Consider the following 23,320-nt stretch of genomic DNA (forward strand, 5'->3'; position numbering starts at 1 on the left):
CCATGGAGCTTTAACCCATGGATCTCATGGAAATGAAGAGACATGGGTTTTAGGGATGCAACCCTAATCCTCCACACTATATAAAGGAGGCTTTGGTTCTTGAAATGTGACTAGTTAACACTTGTTGAGGTGAGGGCAAATTTCAAGATAGTAGTGACTATTCTCTCAAAGTTCCAAGTTTGTGGTGAATTGTGATTTCCACTTGAGGCATCCACACTATTGGTGCTAGGCTCAAAAACTCCAAGCAATCAACTACAACTTCAAGGTAAGTATTTCTTCTAGCTTTATTTGATTCATGTTCCCCATGCCATGCTAGCTAGGATATAAACCTTGGAAAATTATTTATTTGCATGTATCTTAGACAAACATAGATCCAAGGTTTATTAGGGTTGCATGTACACTTAGGAAGTGTTAGAATGCTCAAAACCCAACATTAATTAGAATTAATTTTGGGTTAGGATCAGTGTGAGGAGTCGTAGTAGCAACTCGAGTGTATGTTTCAGATATCTTTAGTTGAGGTGAATCTTCTCACCATACTAGTGGGCCGAAGGCACCAATGCCGACCCACTGATTTGTATATGTAGGATATATGTGTTCATGTAATTATTACTGATATGATTGTATGAATTATGCATCGAGCCAATCTGGGCTCAAAGTCATTATGGACTCGGGGTCTATACAGACCCAAGGGTTGATACAGACCTTACACAACTACTTGCTGTTATATAGGGTTGATATAGACCCGCCATAGCCACAATATGTTATATTTATGTATTTATTATGTGTGGTTTTTTGGGGAAACTTACTAAGCTTTATGCTTACAATTTAAGTTTATGTTTCAGGTACTTCTGGATCAAAAGGGAAAGGCCTGGCCTGATCGCAACACATCCACCCATGTTCAACATTTTTATGGTTTTTTAGATTGTACTATGATAACTATTTTCACATTGAAATACTTTTGTTGGGTTGATATGGATATTTGATGATTTTGATTGACTTAAAAATGAAATTTTTACTTATAAAATTTAGAACGTTACATATGGTCTCAACTCTCACACTCTCCTTTGCCTCTTGGACTATAGCCGACTCGTTTACCACGTTAAACTCTCTTATAACCATGTGCCACCACCAATCAACTACTAGGTCCACTAGAGCAGTTCGCCGCGCATCTTGCCGGTCGTGGGTCAACTCTGTGACTTTACCTATAGTTGGCCCTCAATCAACAGATCAGTAAACTGGACCCGCCTGTCACTGATTTGTATGATTCTTAATCCATATATATATATATATATATATATATATATATATATATATTACTTTAGGGTTTTTTATGCATATATAGATAGTGTTTGAGATTTCATTTTGAAGTTAAAAAAGACTTTTATCCAAAAGGACTTACTGATTATGGATGTAGAAAAAATAGTTTTTAAAAAAGTGTTTGGATTAGGTTTTGTGACAAAAGTTAATAAGTCAATAAATTAAAAAGTGTTTGACTAACTTATTGACATTTGTTTGTTGTTTATTTTAATAAGTCATAAGTCATTCCAAGAAGTCACAAATTGTAACTTCTTCAAAACAACTTTTCAAAGGCTAAACCAAAAGTCGTTTTAAAAGTCATTATTAATAATCCAAACACTTTTTTAAACCTTATTAACTTTTCAAAAAGTCAATAAGTTAAAAATGAGTTGTTAGATGAAATCCCAAACACCCCCATAGTTGGTATCGGAAGAAAGATAAGTAATTGTTCACACACAAAAGAAAGAGTAATTAATATCATCTCTTATTTAAGTTCTTTTCTAATTTTATATCATGATTCTTTGGTTGTAAATAAATAAATTAGTTTTCGGCCTTCTAGTGTGATTTTGTTTTTGGAAAGATAAGAAGAGCTTGTTCTTTTTAGATGATATGCTAAAATACTGAAGTACATCGTATATCGTAGCAGCAAAACAACTCCTGTATCATGATTTTTTTGGTTATATTATATCTAAATGATGTTGATACTTTATATGTTTATCAATTTCATATGGTTATTTTTTGAATTCTTACTTTTCTAGGAAGAGTGTATTTTTCATTTTATACTCATTAAATTGAAAAATCAATTTCTTCATTCTTATTTGTTAATATGTAGATATGTTTTTTTTTTTACTGTTGCCACAGTGCTAGTTTTTATAAACAGGAATAAAGAAATTTTAGACCCGCCAACCCATCATGATCTAATTTTATTTTATAGATCCGTTACTGTCTAAAATTTTAGTACCGCTCAAAATATACGAAATGTTAGTCGTAGACGAACCTTTGTCTAAAATGTTATATTTTAAATCATTTTGTGGTGTCCTTTGCTATAAAATTGATGAGAAATTAAATTGCCCTATCATTTATGGCCATCAATATTTCTACCCATTAACGTTATAACACGTGTCATCATTCCATATTAACTTAACTATGTTATTAAAAATATATTAGAAATATATCATTTCAAAATAAAACACCATTTTATACACCAATTTTGTGAATATGCCCAATATTGTTTTCTCTCTATTGAATAACTTGTAACCGATGCCAAGCTCATAATTTTATCCCCCTAAATTTTCTTTTAACAAAAGAAATGCGCGTTATTTTTCTATTGGGTTATTTGACTAGCCATTCAAAAATGCAATCTTTTCAAAAGAAACACCCCACTAAAAATACCGAAAGTTCCAATTGTTATTTGTTTATGCTCTAATACCATTTTTGTCTTCCTTTTTCCCTATTAATTGTTCGTTTATCTTCTAATCAAGTAAACACTATCTTAAATCGTATCAAACAAGAACATAAATAGCATAAAACAACATTCAAATTTCGATTAGTAATTGTTTCTGATTTTGAGAGAATATTCCATGTAATAAAAAGAAAAAGTTGTAGTGTTGATACTTATGAGGCTGGGGTTTGCTTTAAAGCCACCGACAGTGACAATATTGTGGATAATAAAAAAGGGTTACTCTTCATCACTCATCTTCTTTATATTACTGTGTGTAAACTGTAGAGACAGAAGGACATGGACCCTTGAGAGATGGGGAAGCAGGCATGTGGATGAGTGGGGGACACACCCTAACCCTAAAAACTTACTTCAATGGAGAAAAATAAAACCCTCAAATTATTGAGTGAATCAAAGTAAAAGAAAGTGACACAAAAAAAGATACAAAGAGAGAAAGAAAACCCCTATTCTTTCCCCCCTCTCTCTCTCTCTCTCTCTCTCGATCTCTCTCGACACTGTTTTTGAATTTCAGTACCCACATTGCTTACTTACTTTCATCGATCTCTGAAATCAAAGATTACCCATGTGAAAAGATCGATAACTATTCATGGGTTTTGTTTCTTATTAAGTTTCAACCTTTCGATTGTCGTCTTTTCGTCAAAATCAAGTCAAGAAACCAGGTTTTGTTCATGCGGTGTTCTTCATAGACTCTGTCGTAAAAATTTGTGAGATTTGAAGATGCCGAGACCAGGGCCGAGACCTTACGAGTGTGTTCGAAGAGCTTGGCATAGTGATAGACATCAACCCATGAGGGGTTCTCTCATTCAAGAAATCTTTAGGTTTTTTTTTTCTTTTTCTTTCTGTTTATTGAACTTGTTTATGAATGATGAATCTGGTTTTGTTGTTGTAATCTTATGCTTATGCACACCAAGTGTTTGATTAGGATTGTGACTGAGATCCATAGCTCAGCGACAAGGAAGAACAAAGAATGGCAAGATAAGCTACCGATTGTTGTTCTAAAAGCCGAAGAAATCATGTACTCAAAAGCAAATTCCGAGGTAATTCCAATCACACATTTCAAGTGAAAAGACTTTCTTTTTTAAGGTTTGATTTCGATTTTGGTTTGTGCGAAAAAGGGAATTTAGGGCACTTTTACTTTGAAATAGACAGAATCTAATTTTTAACTTTTGTGAATTCTAATCTTCGTTTATATCTTGAGTAGGCAGAGTATATGAATCTTGAAACCCTTTGGGAAAGAGCTAATGATGCCATTAACACAATAATTCGGTTGGATGAAAGTACCGAAACTGGGGATTTCTTGCAGCCTTGTATTGAAGGTAACCTCAAATTCATCACTTTTCCTCTTTTTTTACTATTTTATTTCCATTAAACCATTTAAAATTTGTAAATTCACATACTTATTGTCATAGATTCAAATGGGCATCTCGTAGTTTTGTTAATTTGTCACTTTGGTTTCCAAGAAACAGAATCTTGAAAAAAAAACTTTTGACATTGTGAGTCAAATAAAATGAACTTTCTTTTGCAAAATTTGAGCATCCCCAATGGGACTCCTTGCAATACTTAATATTATCTAAAATTGTCTCTTTTAAAGTTTTCTGTATTATTAAAATCTAAAGCTTTTTACATAACAAGATAGTTATGTGGTTAAAAAAATAATCATAAATACAAAAAGCTTTCGAAAAAACTTTGTTCTATTGGTGGAGCTTTTTCCAAAAAGACGTGTTTTTATATATAAATATAAATTTAGTGCGAATCTGATGTGACAAAAACAAAAATCTCATTCGATGAGAAATGCATTTTTCGAATGATTATTGCCACTTTTAAAGTTACATATTTAGTTACTATTTGTTGTGATAGTTAGATAATTTTATATTTTACCTTAATTCGTCTCTTTTTACATCTACTTACATCAAGGGCTTCTAATTTATATAAAAGCAAATATTAGTTTAAATTATTCAAATATGATTACTTTATTCTAAATAATTCGAAACTCCTAATCCTCATTTGTACAATCAATGAAAATCGATTATTACGAATTCAAATCACAACAATCAATTGGTTTATTGAAATCTTGAATCTTGATGACTCTAATTTATATAAAAGCAAATATTCCATAAATGGTTATCTTTTTTTTTTTTTTTTTTTTTTGTTAATTTTATTGTTTTAATAATATCTTAATAGCGGCTCTTAATCTTGGATGCACACCAATGAGGACATCAAGAAGCCAAAGGAACAATACTTCAACTTATTACCTTAACATCAAGAATCCCGACTCTAATTTCTGCCCTTCAAGCAATTTACACAAATGCCCCCAAGAAAATCCTATAAAAATCACACAATTCGCTCCTCATTATCCCCAAATCATGAATCCACGTGCCATGAACGTGCCACCTTTCAATCTAAAACCCCAAATCCCAATTCCCCCAAATGAAACATCGATCAGAAACAAATTCCCTTTTCAATCGCAACCAAATACAAAATCTCCATCTGTATACCCTCTTTTTTACGGAAATGGGAACGAATCTATGGATCCAAAGGTGAATTATTCTGAGATTAAAGAGAATCGAAAATTAGGGTTGTTTCAAAAACCTTGTTTTAGTGAAGAACACGATTATGGACATGAATGTGATTTGTCACTAAGGTTAGGTCCTTCGAACATGAAAACCAGTCAACAGAGTCGAAATCATGAAGTGGGTGAGTTTGAAAAGTCAAATCAACGGAGTTTTGATGGTGAAAAAGTGGATTTGGATGGAAGAATGAGGAAACGGAAGGCAGTGGTTGGTAATCTTTATGAGAATTTACAGTTTTGTTGGCAATCGAAGGTTTCTTCAGCTAACTCTAATGGCGGATTGTAGTTTGCAAGTAGTTATTAAAAATATTATTAGCTTTAGTTGTACATTTAAAAAAGAGAAACAACCCTCTACTTGTAATCCGACTAGCAATCTAGTTTCTTGATTGATTGATGAGATGTTATTTGTCGATCGGTTTTTGATATTCGGAATCATGAAAAGATTCAAACATTTGTGTATACGCGAATGAGACTAAACACTGAAAAGATTAGAGATTGGTGGGGCATGGGGTGATTGGCTTTAACGATGAAGTGGGGGATGGGTTGTTTTTGGATATGTTTACTTGTTTGATGAGTGGGGTACATAAACTGTCGCGTTACACTGAAATTTTCAGAGAGATGGAGATAGATTTTATCATTTTAACACCATTTTTGACTTTATCTGGGGAAAAGGAAATGAATGATTAAAGGGGTGGATAGGGGTGTGGGTCGGGGGTGGGGGTTCTGGGTGGTGGCTGATGCTTGACCAATCTCTCCTTTTGATTCTGAAATTGTGTAAGTTTGGTGGGTCTACACTTCCCATACACCACCCAAGAAGTGGATTGTACCTTGTGCAATGAAAGTTGTACGGTTTGGGTTAGCCCATCTTGAAAGTGGGGGGATACTTATGATCTTTGGAGTTTAAAATAGTGTATGTGTTAATTGTGAGTTGAGTAGGTGAGCGTATGTGTTAATTGTTGGGCATTTCCTTTTTTTAGTAGTGTGAGTTGAAGTGAATAGGGTCAAAGCCATTCTTTTAACTCTAAGTGGTCTAAAAAAATATTCTAAGTCTAGCTTTCTCAAAGATGGTCTAAAAAATCCGATCAGTTCAGTATCCGGATCAAGATACTTAGAACTACACCGAGTTTTCTCAGACTATTTTTGTCAAAATTAGATCCTAATTGGTGAAAGTCGAAGAGTGACATGCAAACAATGGTACATGAGCTATATTTGGGTTTTGGGTTTGTGAAATCCATAAGCATTTGCTAGAATGACTATTTAGGATTCCACTTAACGTCAGAGAGAGTGATGTGATAAGAATCGTATTTTTTTTTATGCCATGTAGACGCCACATGGGCTCCATGTCAATTTTACAATACTTTTGTTTGGTCTTTGCTACACATTAGGTGTGGTATAACAAAAAAGGAGGGAGAGAGAGGCTGTTTCTCACCGTATGCGGCCAAAACGTAGTTGAGACCTGGTGAGGGCGGTGTTCCCCATTGCCACCGTGGCAAAACATAGTGCAAACCGTGCCACTCCCTTTAGGCTAACGTTATGTTTGTACCCGAGGATGTATATATTTTTCACCTTTTTTTTTTCTATGTCATATCAACTTTCTTTCCACTCTCTCTTTCACTCTTCAAAACACAAAAAAATGGTACATTTCATTTTCTTCATTTTTTATAAATATATGCTCTTTTTGTAGGGATTTAATATATATATATATATATATATATATATATATATATATATATATATATATATATATATATATATATATATTGTTGAGAACATTTTTTGCCTATCATTAAAAAATACTCGTGTTTGTATCTTGAGGGGTGTTTTCATAACTTTGTCTGTTATAAACAATTTTGTCTGATTCTTGTACATGTTTGATAGAAACTCGAGAGTATGATTTGAATTCAGAGTGATTCGATTCGATTTTTTTTCGTAATTCATCTTAGATTTCAGTGATTTAGAGGATTTTTCTTCCAAAATTCTATGCTTGTTGTTAGTCGATTGTTATAGAAGAAGAAATTACGTCATCGTCCAAGAATTTTAAGTTTAACTGTTAGTTCTATCAAATGGTACAAATCTTCGCTTTGCACAACTTTTTTTTTGAAGATTAAACACTGCCATATTCATTTATCTCATCTATTCTAGTCATAGAATGAATTATTTAACGTTTTGAGTTTGAAAGGAGTTAGGTTTAACATATTCTTAATAAAAAAAAGTAAAGATTGTCACTTTTCAGAACTTATCTTAATCATTTATCGTCTATTCTTGAATTATAACCACATTTATTGTCAATTCTTCATGATAACTGCATCGAAAAAGTCAAGTTAATATATTGTACCTTATGTTGATCATTTAACATCGATACATTCTTTGCAGGCAAGAAATTAACGGTTATTGGCACTAGGGCGATGCACCTCGCAACGCATGATTATCGTTGAATGTCCCGCCAAAGGGCCTTGACCTCGTGTCATGCTAAACTGTGGAAATATGTCCTCAAATATTTTGTCACTGGATGGTTTTGTGAGTTATTCCTAATTTACTCTCATCGGCACTAGAATGGTACACTCAGCTGAGATTCGGAAACCATTGAATGTCTCGCCAAGGGCCAAGTTAACTTGAAGAACTGTATTGAGATCTCTGATCAAGGATATGCAGGGGCTAACATAAAAAATAGCCACGAGTAGTTCTCCGATACTCAACAAATCGCAATGCGTTCCTCCGTGTTCACACAGATACTGCGAGTAGTCTCCATTTAAGCCAAGGCTGGGTCCTTGAAAAACTGTGGTGAGAAGGGTCTTTATGATTCTATGATCCACATGGACTTTTAGTCATGGTTACTTTTAAGACGCATTTGTGATCAACAAAGAATATTCAATCGAAGGAACAAAAAGTGAATATTATTTTCAACACTCAATCTTTCAACCCCAAAAGCAAGGTGAAGTTGTATTTGAAGTTATGTGATGAATTGCATTAAAACCTCCTCATTCAATTTGCGGCTATCTATGAAATTACTGAAGTGATGAAGAATAATCGGTCTCTCTATAATTATATCTAAAGTTTGTTTTTCATAGCTAAATGTGCTGATACTGAAGAACCTATTCAAGAAGCCCTTACACCTAATGTGCTTCCAAAGTCAAAATTTAAAGGACGTCCAACTATTCAAATTGAAGTCATCATGTGGAAATTCATATATTCATCTTGAAGTTATGAGGAAATTGAAGTTAAATGCTGAAGGTCAAGAACAAAGAAGATTGAAATGAAAAGAAAGCTATAAACCAAGGGGGAGATTGTTAGGACATAATTTATTGGTTTATACTTTGGTTTTTATGGCATTTAGTGTTCTTGGTCTAGGACCGAAATCTCCATGATTTCGGATGATTAGGGTTTTACTATTTAAGGTGCATGCATGCATCGTGTATTAGCTAATTGTGTCATTGTAAACCCTACATAGCCTCTATAGTAGTAGTTCTTTATCGAGCTCTTCTGAGGCTGTGACTTTTAATCATTCGACACATTCTTGATTCATATTATGTGTTTGATTGTTTTTACCTGTTTGAATCTATTTCGAGTCCTCATGATCACTTGGGTATTTTGTGTTGCGTCTTTGGGATTTTTACTTAGACTTTTGTGTATCCGGGTTGGGCCTGTCCAACCGTGATTAATGATAAGGGTTTTAATATTTAAGGTGCAAGCATGCATCGCGTATTAGCTAATTGTGTCATTGTAAACCCTACATAGACTCTACAGTAGCAGACGAAAAACATGATATCCTTACGACTAGCAGTCAGATACATCAATGAACCTTTGAATCTCCCACTATTCCAAACTTGGAGAATAAAGTCTTTCTGTAAGCCTCATGTTTGATAAAGATACCTTCCTAACTATGTCTTATATACAAGCCAAAGAAAAAGTTAATCGGAACCATCGAGCTCATCTCAAATTTAGTTTCCATCAACTTTTGGAACTCAGTTGTTAAGCTGGGGTTAGTTGATTCGAAGATGATGTCATCAACGTAAATTTGGACAGTCATCAAGTGGTCACTGTCTTTCTTGCAAAAAAAAGGTTAGGTCGAATGATTCCTATTTAAATTTAGTTTGTTTTAAAAAATGAGTTAGAGTTTCGTACCAGGCTCTTGAAGCTTGCTTTAGACCATAAACGGCCTTATTCAGAATGTAACAGTGGTTCGTATACTTTTTGTTTATGAACCGTTGTGGTTGTTCCACATACACTGTTTCTTCAAGTTCCATATTTATGAATGCACAATTGACATCCATCTGATAGACTTCAAAGTTCTTGTGTGATGTGTATACTAAAAAGATGCGAAAAAATTCCAACCTTGCAACGGGTGCGAAGGTTTCTTCGTAATCGATGCCTTCTTCCCGATAATATCCCTTTACTATGAGTCGCGCCTTGTTTCTTATCACATTACCTTCCTTATCTATCTTGTTTCGAAATACCCATTTAAGACCAAGAACAGATGCATCCTTTGGAGTCGGAATAAGTCTTGTGACCTTGTTTCGTTCAAATTCATTGAGCTCATCCTACATTGCTTGCACCCAATCGGAATGATCACGAGCAATTTGAACATTTTAGGTTCAATCTTGGAGATAAACGAATTGAACATGTAGCATTCCACTTTCAAAAATAAATCAGTTCGCTTCGCTTTTTGTTGAGCTCTCGTAAGAACTCCTGAAGATGAATCTCCTATGACTTCGGTTTTTGGATGATGTTTGGTCCATTTTGCCAATAGAGGGTAATTAGGATCATATGTTGGATCCAATTCAGCATTCACTTCTTCAAACTCAAATTGTACATCCAAATCATCATTCGTATTTTCATTCTCCCCCACAAATGATGTATTAATATCTTCTTCTGGATCCAGATTCTATCCCTAGAAAGGTGTATCAGGTGAGGAGGTTGAAGTGGAACCCCCCTGTGGTGTAGCATTCACACCTATTGATGGAACTTCAGGATCATTTGGAATCTTGTGCTCATGTTCCATTTTTTTCACAGCATTATCAATAATTTTCTTTAGTTTGTCTTCCTTATTGTCTGCTGCTTTAGACTTTAAGGAGATCGCCTTTTCATTCGTCGAATAGGTTTAAGAACTCCTCATAAAGATTGGAGATTAGAATGGTAGCAGAATTCGGTTTGGGAAAGATCACATGTGTCGGTCTGTCATTCTTCTGAAACTTCAAGTAATTGTCATCGAAAGTAACATAGTATGTTTCTTCTATCCTTTTGGACCTTTTGTTGAGAATCATATTTTCTTTAAAAGTCAAAGAATACCCCAGGAAGATACCTTTGTCAGCCTTCACATCAAACTTGTTCCTTTGCTCCTTTGAATTGAATATAAAGCATCTGGAACAAAAAATTTGGAAATACTTGACATTAGGCTTGCGATTATTTATGATTTCATATGGTGTGACAGTGAATCGCTTGTTTAGAATGGAACGATTTGGGTAAAGCATGCAGTTCCTATCGCATTCGCCCAAAAGTAAAGTGACAAATTTGCGAATGACAACAGGGTCCTCACAGGTTCACACAAAGAGCGGTTTCGTCTTTCAACGACTCCATTTTGTTGAGGATTATAAGGAGCCAAAAAATTGTGAGACTCCTTTCACAATAAGAAATTCTTTAAACGCTTGGTTTTTGAATTCTAAACTGTTGTCACTGCGAATGTTTCGAACCAGCTTTTGTAATTGTACCTCTATCTGCGTTATAAAATCCTTAAGCTTTAGAGTGGCTTCTGATTTCTACTTAAGAAAATATACCCAAGTGCATCTAGAAAAATCTACAATTACGAGAATATATTTGTTACTGTTAAGCGTGTCAAACCCAACAAATAAAGGGGTAAAATAACTCCTTAAACACTACTACTTTGTACTAGAAATGTAATACAAGGTAAGTAGGGTCGATCCACAGAGACACGGAACAAATGTTTATACCTTTTTGCGGAAGGTACAATAATGGTCACATAAATGGGGGGTTGGTATGCAATGATTTAAACAAAAGAATAAAGCACTAAGTAAATGATCAATTAAATGAAACAAATTCAGAATTTGTGAGAACTCCAACTCTATGCAAGACAAATTAGCAATGTGATTCCATGGATGAAAAGATATTTGTTTAATTCTATCTAAGTTGGTACTTGAAAGTGTTAACAAGCTCTAACACTTCCCGTTCACCACAATAATTAACCAAAAACAAGCTCTTTGATTAATCCTAACCTTACCAATCTAATCTAAACAAGCTCTTAGAATTAGGTTGAAAGATTGCATTAAACTTTATGTGAATGTTCCCAACAATACTCAATACTCCTCATAAGCTCGGGAGCATAAGAATGTGTGAATAGATTTACACTAATTTCATTCAATAGAAATCAGATTAGTGCTTGTTACCTAGTCCAATTTACAAAACAATTACGGATTTTGCAATTAGATAACTTGAATGATCTAACCCTAATTCAAATGGCCAATAAGAATCACAATTAGAATCAAACATTCGATTGAGACAAAAATCAAATTCACTAGATAGAAAATTGAAAGAAAACATCAAGTCATATGATTGAAATGACATCCAAATGTCAAGACATAAAGTTGGAGAATTTAGGGTTCTAGCCACTCATGGCTAGAACAAGATCACAAATCTAGAAAATGAAATTAAAGTTCTTACAAAATGAAATCAAATGTTCCCAAGTGTTAATCAACTTCAAAATCCTCAAGAAATTCGCCTTCTCTACTCCAAAAGTCGACCCCCAAAGTAAAAAGTTAGTTCCCCCCTTTAAGAATGATGAAAAACTGCTTTAAAACCCACATTTACGTTTACACGGCCCGCGTAAATTAACACTGTCATTTACACGGCCCGCGTAAACGCAAAAATATACTGCACAGAAATCTACGTTTACACGGCCCGCGTAAACGCAAGGCTTCCATTTACACGGCCGTGTAAACGTCTGTAAAGCCAAAATTCTCATTTCTTTGATATCTTGCTCCTCGGTGCTCCGCAAGTCCTGAAATTTTGTCCACAACTTTTATTTACCTCCTCCAACAATATCCTTCCTCCAAAAGTCCCTGAAATATCACAAAAATATTTGAATGAAATTGCATCATGAAAAATCCCGAAAAACATGCAAAATGCATGAGTTTAAGCCTATATGCAATGTACTTTTATGAAATAAAGCTACAAAATGGGTACATGAAATGCACCTAACAAATCTCCCCAAGCTTAAACCTTTCTTGTCCTCAAGAAAGAACAAGAAAATTCAAACCGGAGAAAATAAAATAAAAGAGAAGAAAAGAAAATCAAAGTTAAACTTTTTTTTTTTTTTTTAAACTTGATGCAAGAAATCAAAACAAACATGAAAAAATATATCCAACCCAATTAACCCTGTTTTGTACCATAGTTGAGAATATACCTGTCATGCCTTGAGTTAACTTGGCTTTAATCTCAAAATATTATATAATAATAGAGACAAGATTTTAGCCACTCCCTAGTACAACTCAACAGAATCAAAGATCACAACACTTATTCCTTTTCGATATCATCAAGTCAATTCTTGGAACAAATTATGGTCTTACTCTCGTGAAATTATATGTGACAAAACATGCTCAACCATCTTTGTTTCATAAAATATAACAATGTCCGATTCCAGCTATTTGTTGGTTAACAACAATCTTTTTCTGAAAAATATTTTCTAAAAATTCCCTAATATTTATCCAGATTGGTTACAAACTTCAAACCACTTACACCAGTCGAAGTAATTAACATTCAGTCCAATGTCATAAATTCAAATCCAAGTCCAAGGGAATCTTTTGACAGCCAAGTATTTTTCCTAAACACAACATCTAATTAAACTATAAACACAACTATGTACAAACTTTCTAATTACATTTTTTTACAAATAAAGCTCATGACTTTCTTTGAAATCCGTGTAACAGGCTTTCAACCAACACATCCAAATCAAATGACCTTAGTGTGCTAGATTTAAAGAGATCCCTCGGGTTTACTTGCCCGAACCTCAAAGGCCACAGATTAGCTTTATTTGCTATTATTAAGTTCATGACTTTCTATGGAACCCGTGTAACGAATTTTCAACTCAATCAGTCCCAAACAATTTAGCTTTAGGCGATTAGGTGTAAAACACCCCTCAGAGTTTAGTTGTTCGAATCCCAAAGGTCACAGATTAACTTAATAATAGTTATTTATTTATTTATTTATTTATTTATTTTTTATTTTTATTTTATTTTTATGTAACACAAATACAAATAACTAAGTTAACACATAACACTCTTAATGATTAATTTATTTGGCCAATTTCCTTATATTTCCGTCCTTGACTTTTCTATTGTGGGACATCTCATGGTCTATTACCGTGAGGACTTCTAAGACATTTTTCGGGGGACTAAATGTTAACATGCAAAAACCCGTAAGTATAGTTGAAATCTATGTCCTCAAGCAGGGTATATAAAAGGGAATAAGTAGAAAGGACTTTTAAGAGCGCTGGAAGGTTGGACATTAAGATTTTGCATTCTTTTTATGAACTTTTGAATTTGGCATTTTAAGTTCAATTGAGCATTACTACTCATAAGACCGGTCATATGTCCCAAAGAATCGACTCATACCTGCTGTTATGCTTCAGTTTTGACAATCTTCTCATTTTCTGCTTTGCACAAGTAGCTTCGGGAGATGTGCTCGTGTGATTAACTTGCTTTTAGATTTTTTTTAATAAAAATAGCAAGTAAAATCTCAAGGCACACAACTCACTTACCATCTCAACTGTTTTGAGAAGATTTGGCTGCTTGGAATTGGATCAAAAAATTTTACTTTTACTTTTTTTTTCAAGTTAAATGAAAATGCAAAAATTTAGATGCAAAATGCAAAAAGTATAATAAAAATAGAGTAGAAAGAAAATCTTTTTGGTTTTTGAAATTTTTTCTAAAAAATGACAAAGAAAAATAATGCAATGCAATGCAATATGTACAAAATTTACATGCAACCTACATGCAACGGGATAATGTTTGGATGGATGCCCCTCCCCAAGCTTAAAATAAGCATCATCCTCGATGCTTGGAGAGAGGTATAGTCGGCCTATTGAGAGTCAGATGGTGGAGGATGGTAGCTGGGTTGGAAATGGGTCTAAAATAGTAACAAATGCACTATGATTGAATTTTAAGTAAAATATGAACGGTTAAAGATATGGAAAGAATTTACTGAATCGTTCTTGGAGCCTCACAATTATGGTGTGAACCTCCTCTTCATCCTCTCCAAGCTATCCGTGAAGTACTTTTGGAGCCGGAGATTCATTTTCTAGGCATACAAAATAAGTTCAAAACCATTTGGGACATTAAAAAACAATTGAAATTTACCAAAGATTAAGAAGTTTTAACAGAAAGGAAAAAAAAAAACCCCGGGATGCCTCCCGGTTAGCTGCCCTTGTTTTAAGTCGTTGGCTCGATTTGGCCCTTAAATGTGCTTTGTTCTAAGTAGGTGGGCCTTTACAAAACATTAAACTTCTCACCACTTCCTTCAATTGAAAACTTATCTTCTACCAGACTTTTTATTTTTGAAAGCACCTGCTCACAAAATGCTTGGCATAAACAATTAGTAACACTGTGTCCCCGGCAACGGCGCCAATTTGTTAAGCGTGTCAAACCCAACAAATAAAGGGGTAAAATAACTCCTTAAATACTACTACTTTGTACTAGAAATGTAATACAAGGTAAGTAGGGTCGATCCACAGAGACACGGAACAGATGTTTATACCTTTTTGCGGAAGGTACAATAATGGTCACATAAATGGGGGGTTGGTATGCAATGATTTAAACAAAAGAATAAAGCACTAAGTAAATGATCAATTAAATGAAAAAAATTCAGAATTTGTGAGAACTCCAACTCTATGCAAGACAAATTAGCAATGTGATTCCATGGATGAAAAGATATTTGTTTAATTCTATCTAAGTTGGTACTTGAAAGTGTTAACAAGCTCTAACACTTCCCGTTCACCACAATAATTAACCAAAAACAAGCTCTTTGATTAATCCTAACCTTACCAATCTAATCTAAACAAGCTCTTAGAATTAGGTTGAAAGATTGCATTAAACTTTATGTGAATGTTCCCAACAATACTCAATACTCCTCATAAGCTCGGGAGCATAAGAATGTGTGAATAGATTTACACTAATTTCATTCAATAGAAATCAGATTAGTGCTTGTTACCTAGTCCAATTTACAAAACAATTACGGATTTTGCAATTAGATAACTTGAATGATCTAACCCTAATTCAAATGGCCAATAAGAATCACAATTAGAATCAAACATTCGATTGAGACAAAAATCAAATTCACTAGATAGAAAATTGAAAGAAAACATCAAGTCATATGATTGAAATGACATCCAAATGTCAAGACATAAAGTTGGAGAATTTAGGGTTCTAGCCACTCATGGCTAGAACAAGATCACAAATCTAGAAAATGAAATTAAAGTTCTTACAAAATGAAATCAAATGTTCCCAAGTGTTAATCAACTTCAAAATCCTCAAGAAATTCGCCTTCTCTACTCCAAAAGTCGACCCCCAAAGTAAAAAGTTAGTTCCCCCCTTTAAGAATGGTGAAAAACTGCTTTAAAACCCGCATTTACGTTTACACGGCCCGTGTAAATTAACACTGTCATTTACACGGCCCGCGTAAACGCAAAAATATACTGCACAGAAATCTACGTTTACACGGCCCGCGTAAACGCAAGGCTTCCATTTACACGGCCGTGTAAACGTCTATAAAGCCAAAATTCTCATTTCTTTGATATCTTGCTCCTCGGTGCTCCGCAAGTCCTGAAATTTTGTCCACAAATTTTATTTACCTCCTCCAACAATATCCTTCCTCCAAAAGTCCCTGAAATATCACAAAAATATTTGAATGAAATTGCATCATGAAAAATCCCGAAAAACATGCAAAATGCATGAGTTTAAGCCTATATGCAATGTACTTTTATGAAATAAAGCTACAAAATGGGTACATGAAATGCACCTAACAAATCTCCCCAAGCTTAAACCTTTCTTGTCCTCAAGAAAGAACAAGAAAATTCAAACCGGAGAAAATAAAATAAAAGAGAAGAAAAGAAAATCAAAGTTAAACTTTTTTTTTTTTTAAACTTGATGCAAGAAATCAAAACAAACATGAAAAAATATATCCAACCCAATTAACCCTGTTTTGTACCATAGTTGAGAATATACCTGTCATGCCTTGAGTTAACTTGGCTTTAATCTCAAAATATTATATAATAATAGAGACAAGATTTTAGCCACTCCCTAGTACAACTCAACAGAATCAAAGATCACAACACTTATTCCTTTTCGATATCATCAAGTCAATTCTTGGAACAAATTATGGTCTTACTCTCGTGAAATTATATGTGACAAAACATGCTCAACCATCTTTGTTTCATAAAATATAACAATGTCCAATTCCAGCTATTTGTTGGTTAACAACAATCTTTTTCTGAAAAATATTTTCTAAAAATTCCGTAATATTTATCCAGATTTGTTGTGAGAGAGCTTGGAAGAGAGGGATTTTGGTAAGGAGCACTTGGGGAAGCAAGGAAATAAAGGCTAGGAACTCGTGGGGAGCTAAGAGATTCATCAGTTATCACTCCCTGGAAGGTATTAAGCTGCTTCTTTGGCTCATCTCTCTTTTAATCCCTTTTGGGTGGGTTTTAGGAAAGGCTTTTGGTGTTTCGACCAAGATCTGAAGCTGAAACTTCAGATCTGGACTCCCTTTAGTCTCTAGATCCATAAAAATAGTAGCTTGGTCGAGTATGAGCCACCCCTCAATTTTTGAGCTTCAGTTCAAGCCTAGTTTTGTCATTTTAAGGGCCTTAAAGCTTTGCATGCACATAAAGTTTGCAACTTTACGTGATAAGCAGGCCTCGAAAGGTTGGATATATAGTCTGGAACCTTTGCATGGCTTAAAGGCCATCTGTATGGATGAAGGTTAGAAGGGACTCGGCGAGTCATATGGAGATAGTCTTTAACTCGACGAGTTGGATGAACCGCTCGACGAGTCTGATGAAGATTGTCGTGGACTCGGTGAGTCAGTAGAGTGACTTGGCGAGTCGGTTAAAGTTCCTACCAACCATTGGATGCGTGTGAAATTGTCGAGTTGCAAGGGGAAAAATTGACGAGTGGTCAAGGGGTTTCGACCGTGAGCCTTAGGAACTCGATGAGTCACTCTGGTGACTCGGCGAGCGGATGAGTTAGGCCGGGAACTCGGCGAGTGGCTAGATATACTCGATGAGTCCAGGTCAACATGGACTGTTGACTCGGACAGTTGACGTTGACTTTTACGTTGACCAAGGATTGACCAGTTGACTTCTGGGGTATTTGGGAATTTATGAACTTCATGACGTATTTGGGTATAGGTGGTGGAGTCTGTGGCGGTGATTCAGGAGTTGAGCTTTCTATTTCCATTCGACAGTTGCAAGGTGAGTTATCCTCACTATACTCAAGGGTCTAAGGCACCAAGGTTGGCCCCTTGGATTGTTATCTGGTTATGTTATGCTAGTATGATCTGTTAGATCGGTATCCTAGAGGGTAGTATAATATTATGTAGTATGTGCTATGATATGTTAGATCGGTATCCTAGAGGGTAGGATAATATTATGTAGTATGTGCTATGATCTGTTAGATCAGTATCTTGGTAGATAGGATTGTATTATGTGCTATGTGGTATGATCCATTAGATCAATTGTTGTCTATAGACTGTTATGTGATTATCTGTTATGAATATATGTGCATATATTTGTTTAGCGGTTGAGGCTCATCTGCTTTGTGTGAAAGCCAATAGACCTGGGCATTCCAACCTATTGGTTGTGGACCATGAGTATTCTATCACTAGGATGATTGGACTCATAGTATGTGGGAATTCCAACCTGTTGGTTGCGGGCCTGGGGTATTCCAACCCGATGGTTGACTGGACCTATAGTATGCTGTTGTGATTCTATGTGTATTGATGTGAGAATGGGTCTTTTGGGGGAACTCACTAAGCTTTTGGGCTTATAGTTCCAGTTTATTGTTTCAGGTACATCGGGGGATCGCGACATGGTAAAGGCGTGATCGTACATCTCCTCACCTTTTGTTATGCTTTTTAGGAAAAACTCTAATATATACTATTTTGGAAACAAAGTTGTAATAACTATTGAATTAAAAATGTTTTGAAAAGTTTAAATTTGGTGTAAATTTTATGGGTGTTACTACTTGGTATTAGAGCATGGATTTGAGTGAATTGGAGGAACAATCATGTGAATTCAGTCTCAAATCAAGGAAGGATTTTAAATATAAATTCTAAATGGTTTTCAAAATAAGTAAAGGAGGATGCAGAGTGTACGATCAGTTGGAGCCAGTAAGTAGACCCCAAAATACCATACATTTATTTGATTATATGGTATGCTAGAATAAGATGCTAGTAATAGGCTAGGGATCTTCAAGAACTGCATGATAGAATTGCTTGATTACATGATGCCTGCTAGCCTAGGGTTTTCCTTACATGAGATTGACATCATTATTGTAGTTACTTTTGTATGCATCGCGACTGTATATAATCAAGATCTTATAGCCTGAGAATGTTTGATTTGGTCTTTTGTTTTATTCCTTTTGAGTAGGGCTTAGGGTAGGATTGGATATTCGAAAATCTATAGGGTCTAATGTTATGTATGGCTAGCATACATTAGTGCTACATGGTTGGTGAAAGTTTCATGCGTGGGTTGCGAGAGGCCCGAAGGCTAATTATGAGGTAGTTATTCCTTTTGGGATGAGGATTGAGTGTTCGCTATATTTATGTATATGGATAGGGTGTTATTGTGATACTTGAAAAAAATATGGGTAGGTGTGGAAAGTAGTATGGGCCCGTACTAATGAAAGCACAGGACCCATACGCGTAGCAAGGAAGTCACAACCCCTAGGGTTTGGTCGGGATTTAGTCCCCTAATATTTGTGTGGAATACCTGATATCTTCCTATTATATTTTTAGCATGGTGATCACGATGCGTTTTGTGTTGGGATCCGGATCGGGATCAGGGCAGGGTGATTCGGAGGCCCCAGTAGCCGTTGATGTTATAAGTCAGGAGGAGCTAGTGATGACAGAGGATCGAGTCAGGGAGATCATCCGCGAGGAGGTGGTCGAGGTTGTCCGGAGTCAGATTCCGGAGTTGTTTGGGACTATCAAGTCCGCCATGATGGAGTACTTTGTCGACAGATACGCAACCCTTGTGGAGATGGCTGCCGCTACAGCTACATCAGTTGTAACCGCGGTAGGAGGTGGAGTAGGAGTCGGTCGGGGCTTCCATTATAGGATATTTGACAACACGAAGACCCCTACTTTTGATGGGACCTAGGACCCCATCAAGGCTATGTAATGGATTTATGATATGGAGGATGTTTCTTTACCTGTTCAAGTCCCTCTGACCAAAAGGTCAGATGTGCCCTAAACCTGCTCAGGCTCGTGGCCAAGGAATGGTGGAGGCTGATGGTAGGGTCGTACTCTGACGAGTAGAGAGCTGCTATCACTTGGGAGCAGTTCCAGGACTTGATCCGCGCTTGTTATATTCCACGGGTTGAACGAGAACGTTTAGCTCAGGAGTTTTTGAGTTTGAGACAGGATGGGGAGTCGGTGATAGAGATCACTCGCATGTTCACCAGGACAACGATGTTCTGCCCAGAGTTTGCTTCCGAGAAGGCTTAGATGACTCGTTATCTAAGCATGCTCAAGACCGATATCCGACAGTTTGTGTCTACCCAGCGACGTGATACTCTTTAGGAGTTACAGGAGGCCACGAGGTGGAATGAGTTGGAGATCGAGCTGCAGTTGAGGGAGCAGCGGCAGGCCCCGACATAGTCGCAACCAGTGTCGAAGCAGTCAAAGATCGCTGATACTAGAGTTGGGGGACATCCAAGCCACACTTTCAGAAAGTGCAGAAAGGCTCGACGTGCCGTTCAGGGAGTGGGTGGCACCGGTGTGGAAAGTTGCTCCATTTGGCCTGGGATTGGAGGCAGCAGACTCCGGACTTCGGAGTCAGACTTTGTTATTACTGTGAGCAGGTGGGCCATATGAAGGCCCAATGTCCTCTGCTAGCCGCCAAGCCGACGTAGGCTTCAACGTTGACTACTCTGAGGATTGCAGATGGGAAGCTAGTTAAGGTAGAGCCTCCAAAGGCTCAGGGTCGTGCCTTCCATCTTACAACCGAGGAGGCCAGGGCAGCACCGGATGTGTTTGCTGGTATGGTTCTATTATTTACCTCATTTATTCTATCTAGGTTATGCTTATCCGTTGTACCTGTGTTTAGGTACGTTTTTAGTGAACTCATTGCCCGCTTTGGTTCTATTTGACTCGGGGGCGAGTCGTTCCTTTGTGTCTCAGGCCTTTAGTAGGGAGTTAATGCGCTAGTAGGCAAGCTAGAGTGTCTGTTGCGAGTCTCTATCGCCAACGAACATGGAGTTTGGACTTCTTCTGTATACTGAGGATGCGAGTTGGAAATCTTTGGAGTGTCCTTCCCAATTGATTTGATTCTGATTCCCATGGGGAAAGTATGTGTGATTGTGGGGATGGATTGGCTTAGTCGATTTGGTGCCATGATAGACTGTGAGGGCCAACGAGTGGTAGTTTGAACCCCAAGTGGGGGAGAACCAATTGTTTATGGCGAGGGCACCAGAATGGGATCTGAGTTTTGTTCAGCGGCCATGGCTCGACAGTATATTCAACATGGGTGTGCAGACTTTCCAGCATATGTAGTTGATATGAGAGCCAGAGATCAGACTTTAGTTTCCGAAGTTCCTGTGGTCAGGGAGTTCGCAGATGTGTTTCCGGAGGAGTTTCCAGGAATACATGGCAGGTCGCGTTTTGGATCGACCTGGTGTGGCCCCTATCGTCAGAGCACCATATCGGTTGGCACCGATAGAGATGCAAGAGCTATCGTCACAGCTGCAGGAATTGCTAGGCAATCAGTTCATTCGACCTAACAGTTCTCCATGGGAGCATTGATCCTCTTCGTCAAGAAGAAGGATGGTTCACACCGGATGTGCATTAACTATAGGGAGTTTAACAAGCTAACGGTGAAGAACCGTTATCCACTCCCGAGGATGAATGACCTCTTCGATCAGTTACAGGGTGCATCTTGGTTCTCCAAGATTGATTTGAGATCTGGTTATCATCAGGTCCGGGTCAGAGAGGAGGACATGGAGAAGACCGCATTTCGGACTCGTTATGGTCATTACGAATTCTTGGTGATACCATTTGGGCTTACCAACGTGCTGACAATATTCATGTACCTGATGAATCGGGTCTGCAGACCGATTCTTGATCGCTCGGTCATCGTGTTTATTGATGATATCTTGGTATATTCCAAGACCCGAGAGCAGCACGAGGAGCACCTCAGGGAGATATTGGAAGTACTGAGATGAGAGCGGCTATATGCCAATTTCACAAAGTGTGAGTTTTGGTTACAAGAGGTCCAGTTCCTCGGACATTTCGTCAACCAGGAGGGGATATTGGTCGATCCGGCCAAGATCGAGTCAGTCATGTATTGGGAGGTGCCGATATCTCTCTCCAATATCAGGAGTTTTCTGTGTCTAGCAGGGTACTACCGGAGATTTATTCGAGATTTCTCGAAGATTGTGGTACCCTTCACTCATCTGACGAGGAAGGGGGTGTATTTCCAGTGGGGCCCAAAGTAGCAAAGAGCATTCGGGACTCTCCGACAACGGTTCTGAGAGGCCCCAGTTTTGACACTTCCACAGGGAGTGGAGGATTTTGTGGTGTTCTGTGATGCATCCATCACGGGGTTAGGGGTAGTCCTCATGCAGAGGGGACGAGTGATAGCCTACACATCACGGAAGTTGAAGCCGCATGAGACGAGGTATCCTACACATGAGTTAGAGCTGGGAGCGGTGGTGTTCACTCTCAAGATATGGAGACATTACCTGTATGGCGTCCGTTGTACCATATATATGGACCACAAGAGCTTGAGGCATATTATGGATTAGCCGAACCTGAATATGAGGCAGGACAGGTGGCTGGATGTAGTCAAGGACTACGATTGCGAGATCCTTTTCCACCCCGGTAAAACGAATGTGGTTGCAGATGCTTTGAGTCGCAAGTCAGCTGGGTTTTCCACCCCAGCAAGATGTATGAGGATAGGGTGAATTCTCTGCTTGTGAGTTTGATCAGAGATGCCTAGGTTGAAGGTATGCGACCGAGAACTGGAAGATAGAGAGGATCAAGGGCGAGAACACTCGGTTTGTGCAGGATAGTCAGGGATTATTGACCTGATGCAGTCGGGTTTTGGTTTCGATGTATGGAGGGGTCAGGCAGACAGTCATGGAGGAGGCTCAAAAGTCTAACTTCTTCATGCATCCGGTGGCCACCAAGATGTACAGGGATCTAAGTTTGAGTTACTGGTGGCCATGTATGAAGCGAGTAATTGCTTGGTAAGTCGAGAGGTGCTTGACCTGTAGGATGGTCAAGGCCGTGCATCAGAGGCCGCATGGTATGCTGCAACCTCTAGATATTCCCATGTGGAAATGGGAACATATCCCAATGGATTTCATTACCAAACTACCAAGGACGACGAAGGGATTTGATACCATATGGGTCATCGTGGATTGATTGACCAAGAGTTCTCACTTCTTGGCTATACGGGAGAGTTCTTCGGCAGAGAAGTTGGCCGACATGTATGATTGTGAGGTCGTCGCTTTCCATGGGGTTCCGGTCTCCATTGTTTCTGATCGGGATGTTAAGTTCACCTCCCATTTCTGGCATAAGTTCCATGAGGAACTAGGCACACGATTGCATTTTCGTACAACATTTCATCCCCAGACAGATGGTCAGAGCGAGCGAACCATTTAGACCCTTGAGGATATGTTAAATGTGTGTGTCATTGACTTTGGTGGGAGTTGGGATTCTCACCTACCACTTACATAGTTCGCCTACAATAATAGCTTTCATTCCAGCAT

At 37.3% G+C, this 23,320-nt stretch overlaps 1 protein-coding gene across 1 annotated transcript; it reads left to right on the forward strand.

Annotated features, from left to right (window-relative positions):
- The first annotated feature begins 3,182 nt into the window (after nt 1-3,182).
- On the forward strand, nt 3,183-5,723 carry LOC144997618 (uncharacterized). Its single transcript, XM_078957506.1, has 4 exons — nt 3,183-3,573; nt 3,678-3,792; nt 3,957-4,071; nt 4,937-5,723. Exons 1-4 carry the CDS (start codon nt 3,473-3,475, stop codon nt 5,608-5,610), a joined length of 1,005 nt encoding a protein of 334 aa, XP_078813632.1. The 5' UTR covers nt 3,183-3,472; the 3' UTR covers nt 5,611-5,723.
- Nucleotides 5,724-23,320: the final 17,597 nt, after the last annotated feature.

The sequence above is a fragment of the Lactuca saligna genome, chromosome 5 (assembly GCF_052625555.1).
Source record: "Lactuca saligna cultivar CGN05327 chromosome 5, ASM5262555v1, whole genome shotgun sequence".
NCBI classification, from domain to species: Eukaryota; Viridiplantae; Streptophyta; class Magnoliopsida; order Asterales; family Asteraceae; genus Lactuca; species Lactuca saligna.

Coding starts and splice junctions, on each gene's coding strand:
- LOC144997618 (XM_078957506.1), top strand. CDS start 3,473: ATGCCGAGACCAGGGCCGAGACCTTACGAGTGTGTTCGAAGAGCTTGG. Junction 3,574..3,677: donor CTCATTCAAGAAATCTTTAG/GTTTTTTTTTTC, acceptor GTGTTTGATTAG/GATTGTGACTGAGATCCATA. Junction 4,072..4,936: donor CTTGCAGCCTTGTATTGAAG/GTAACCTCAAAT, acceptor ATATCTTAATAG/CGGCTCTTAATCTTGGATGC.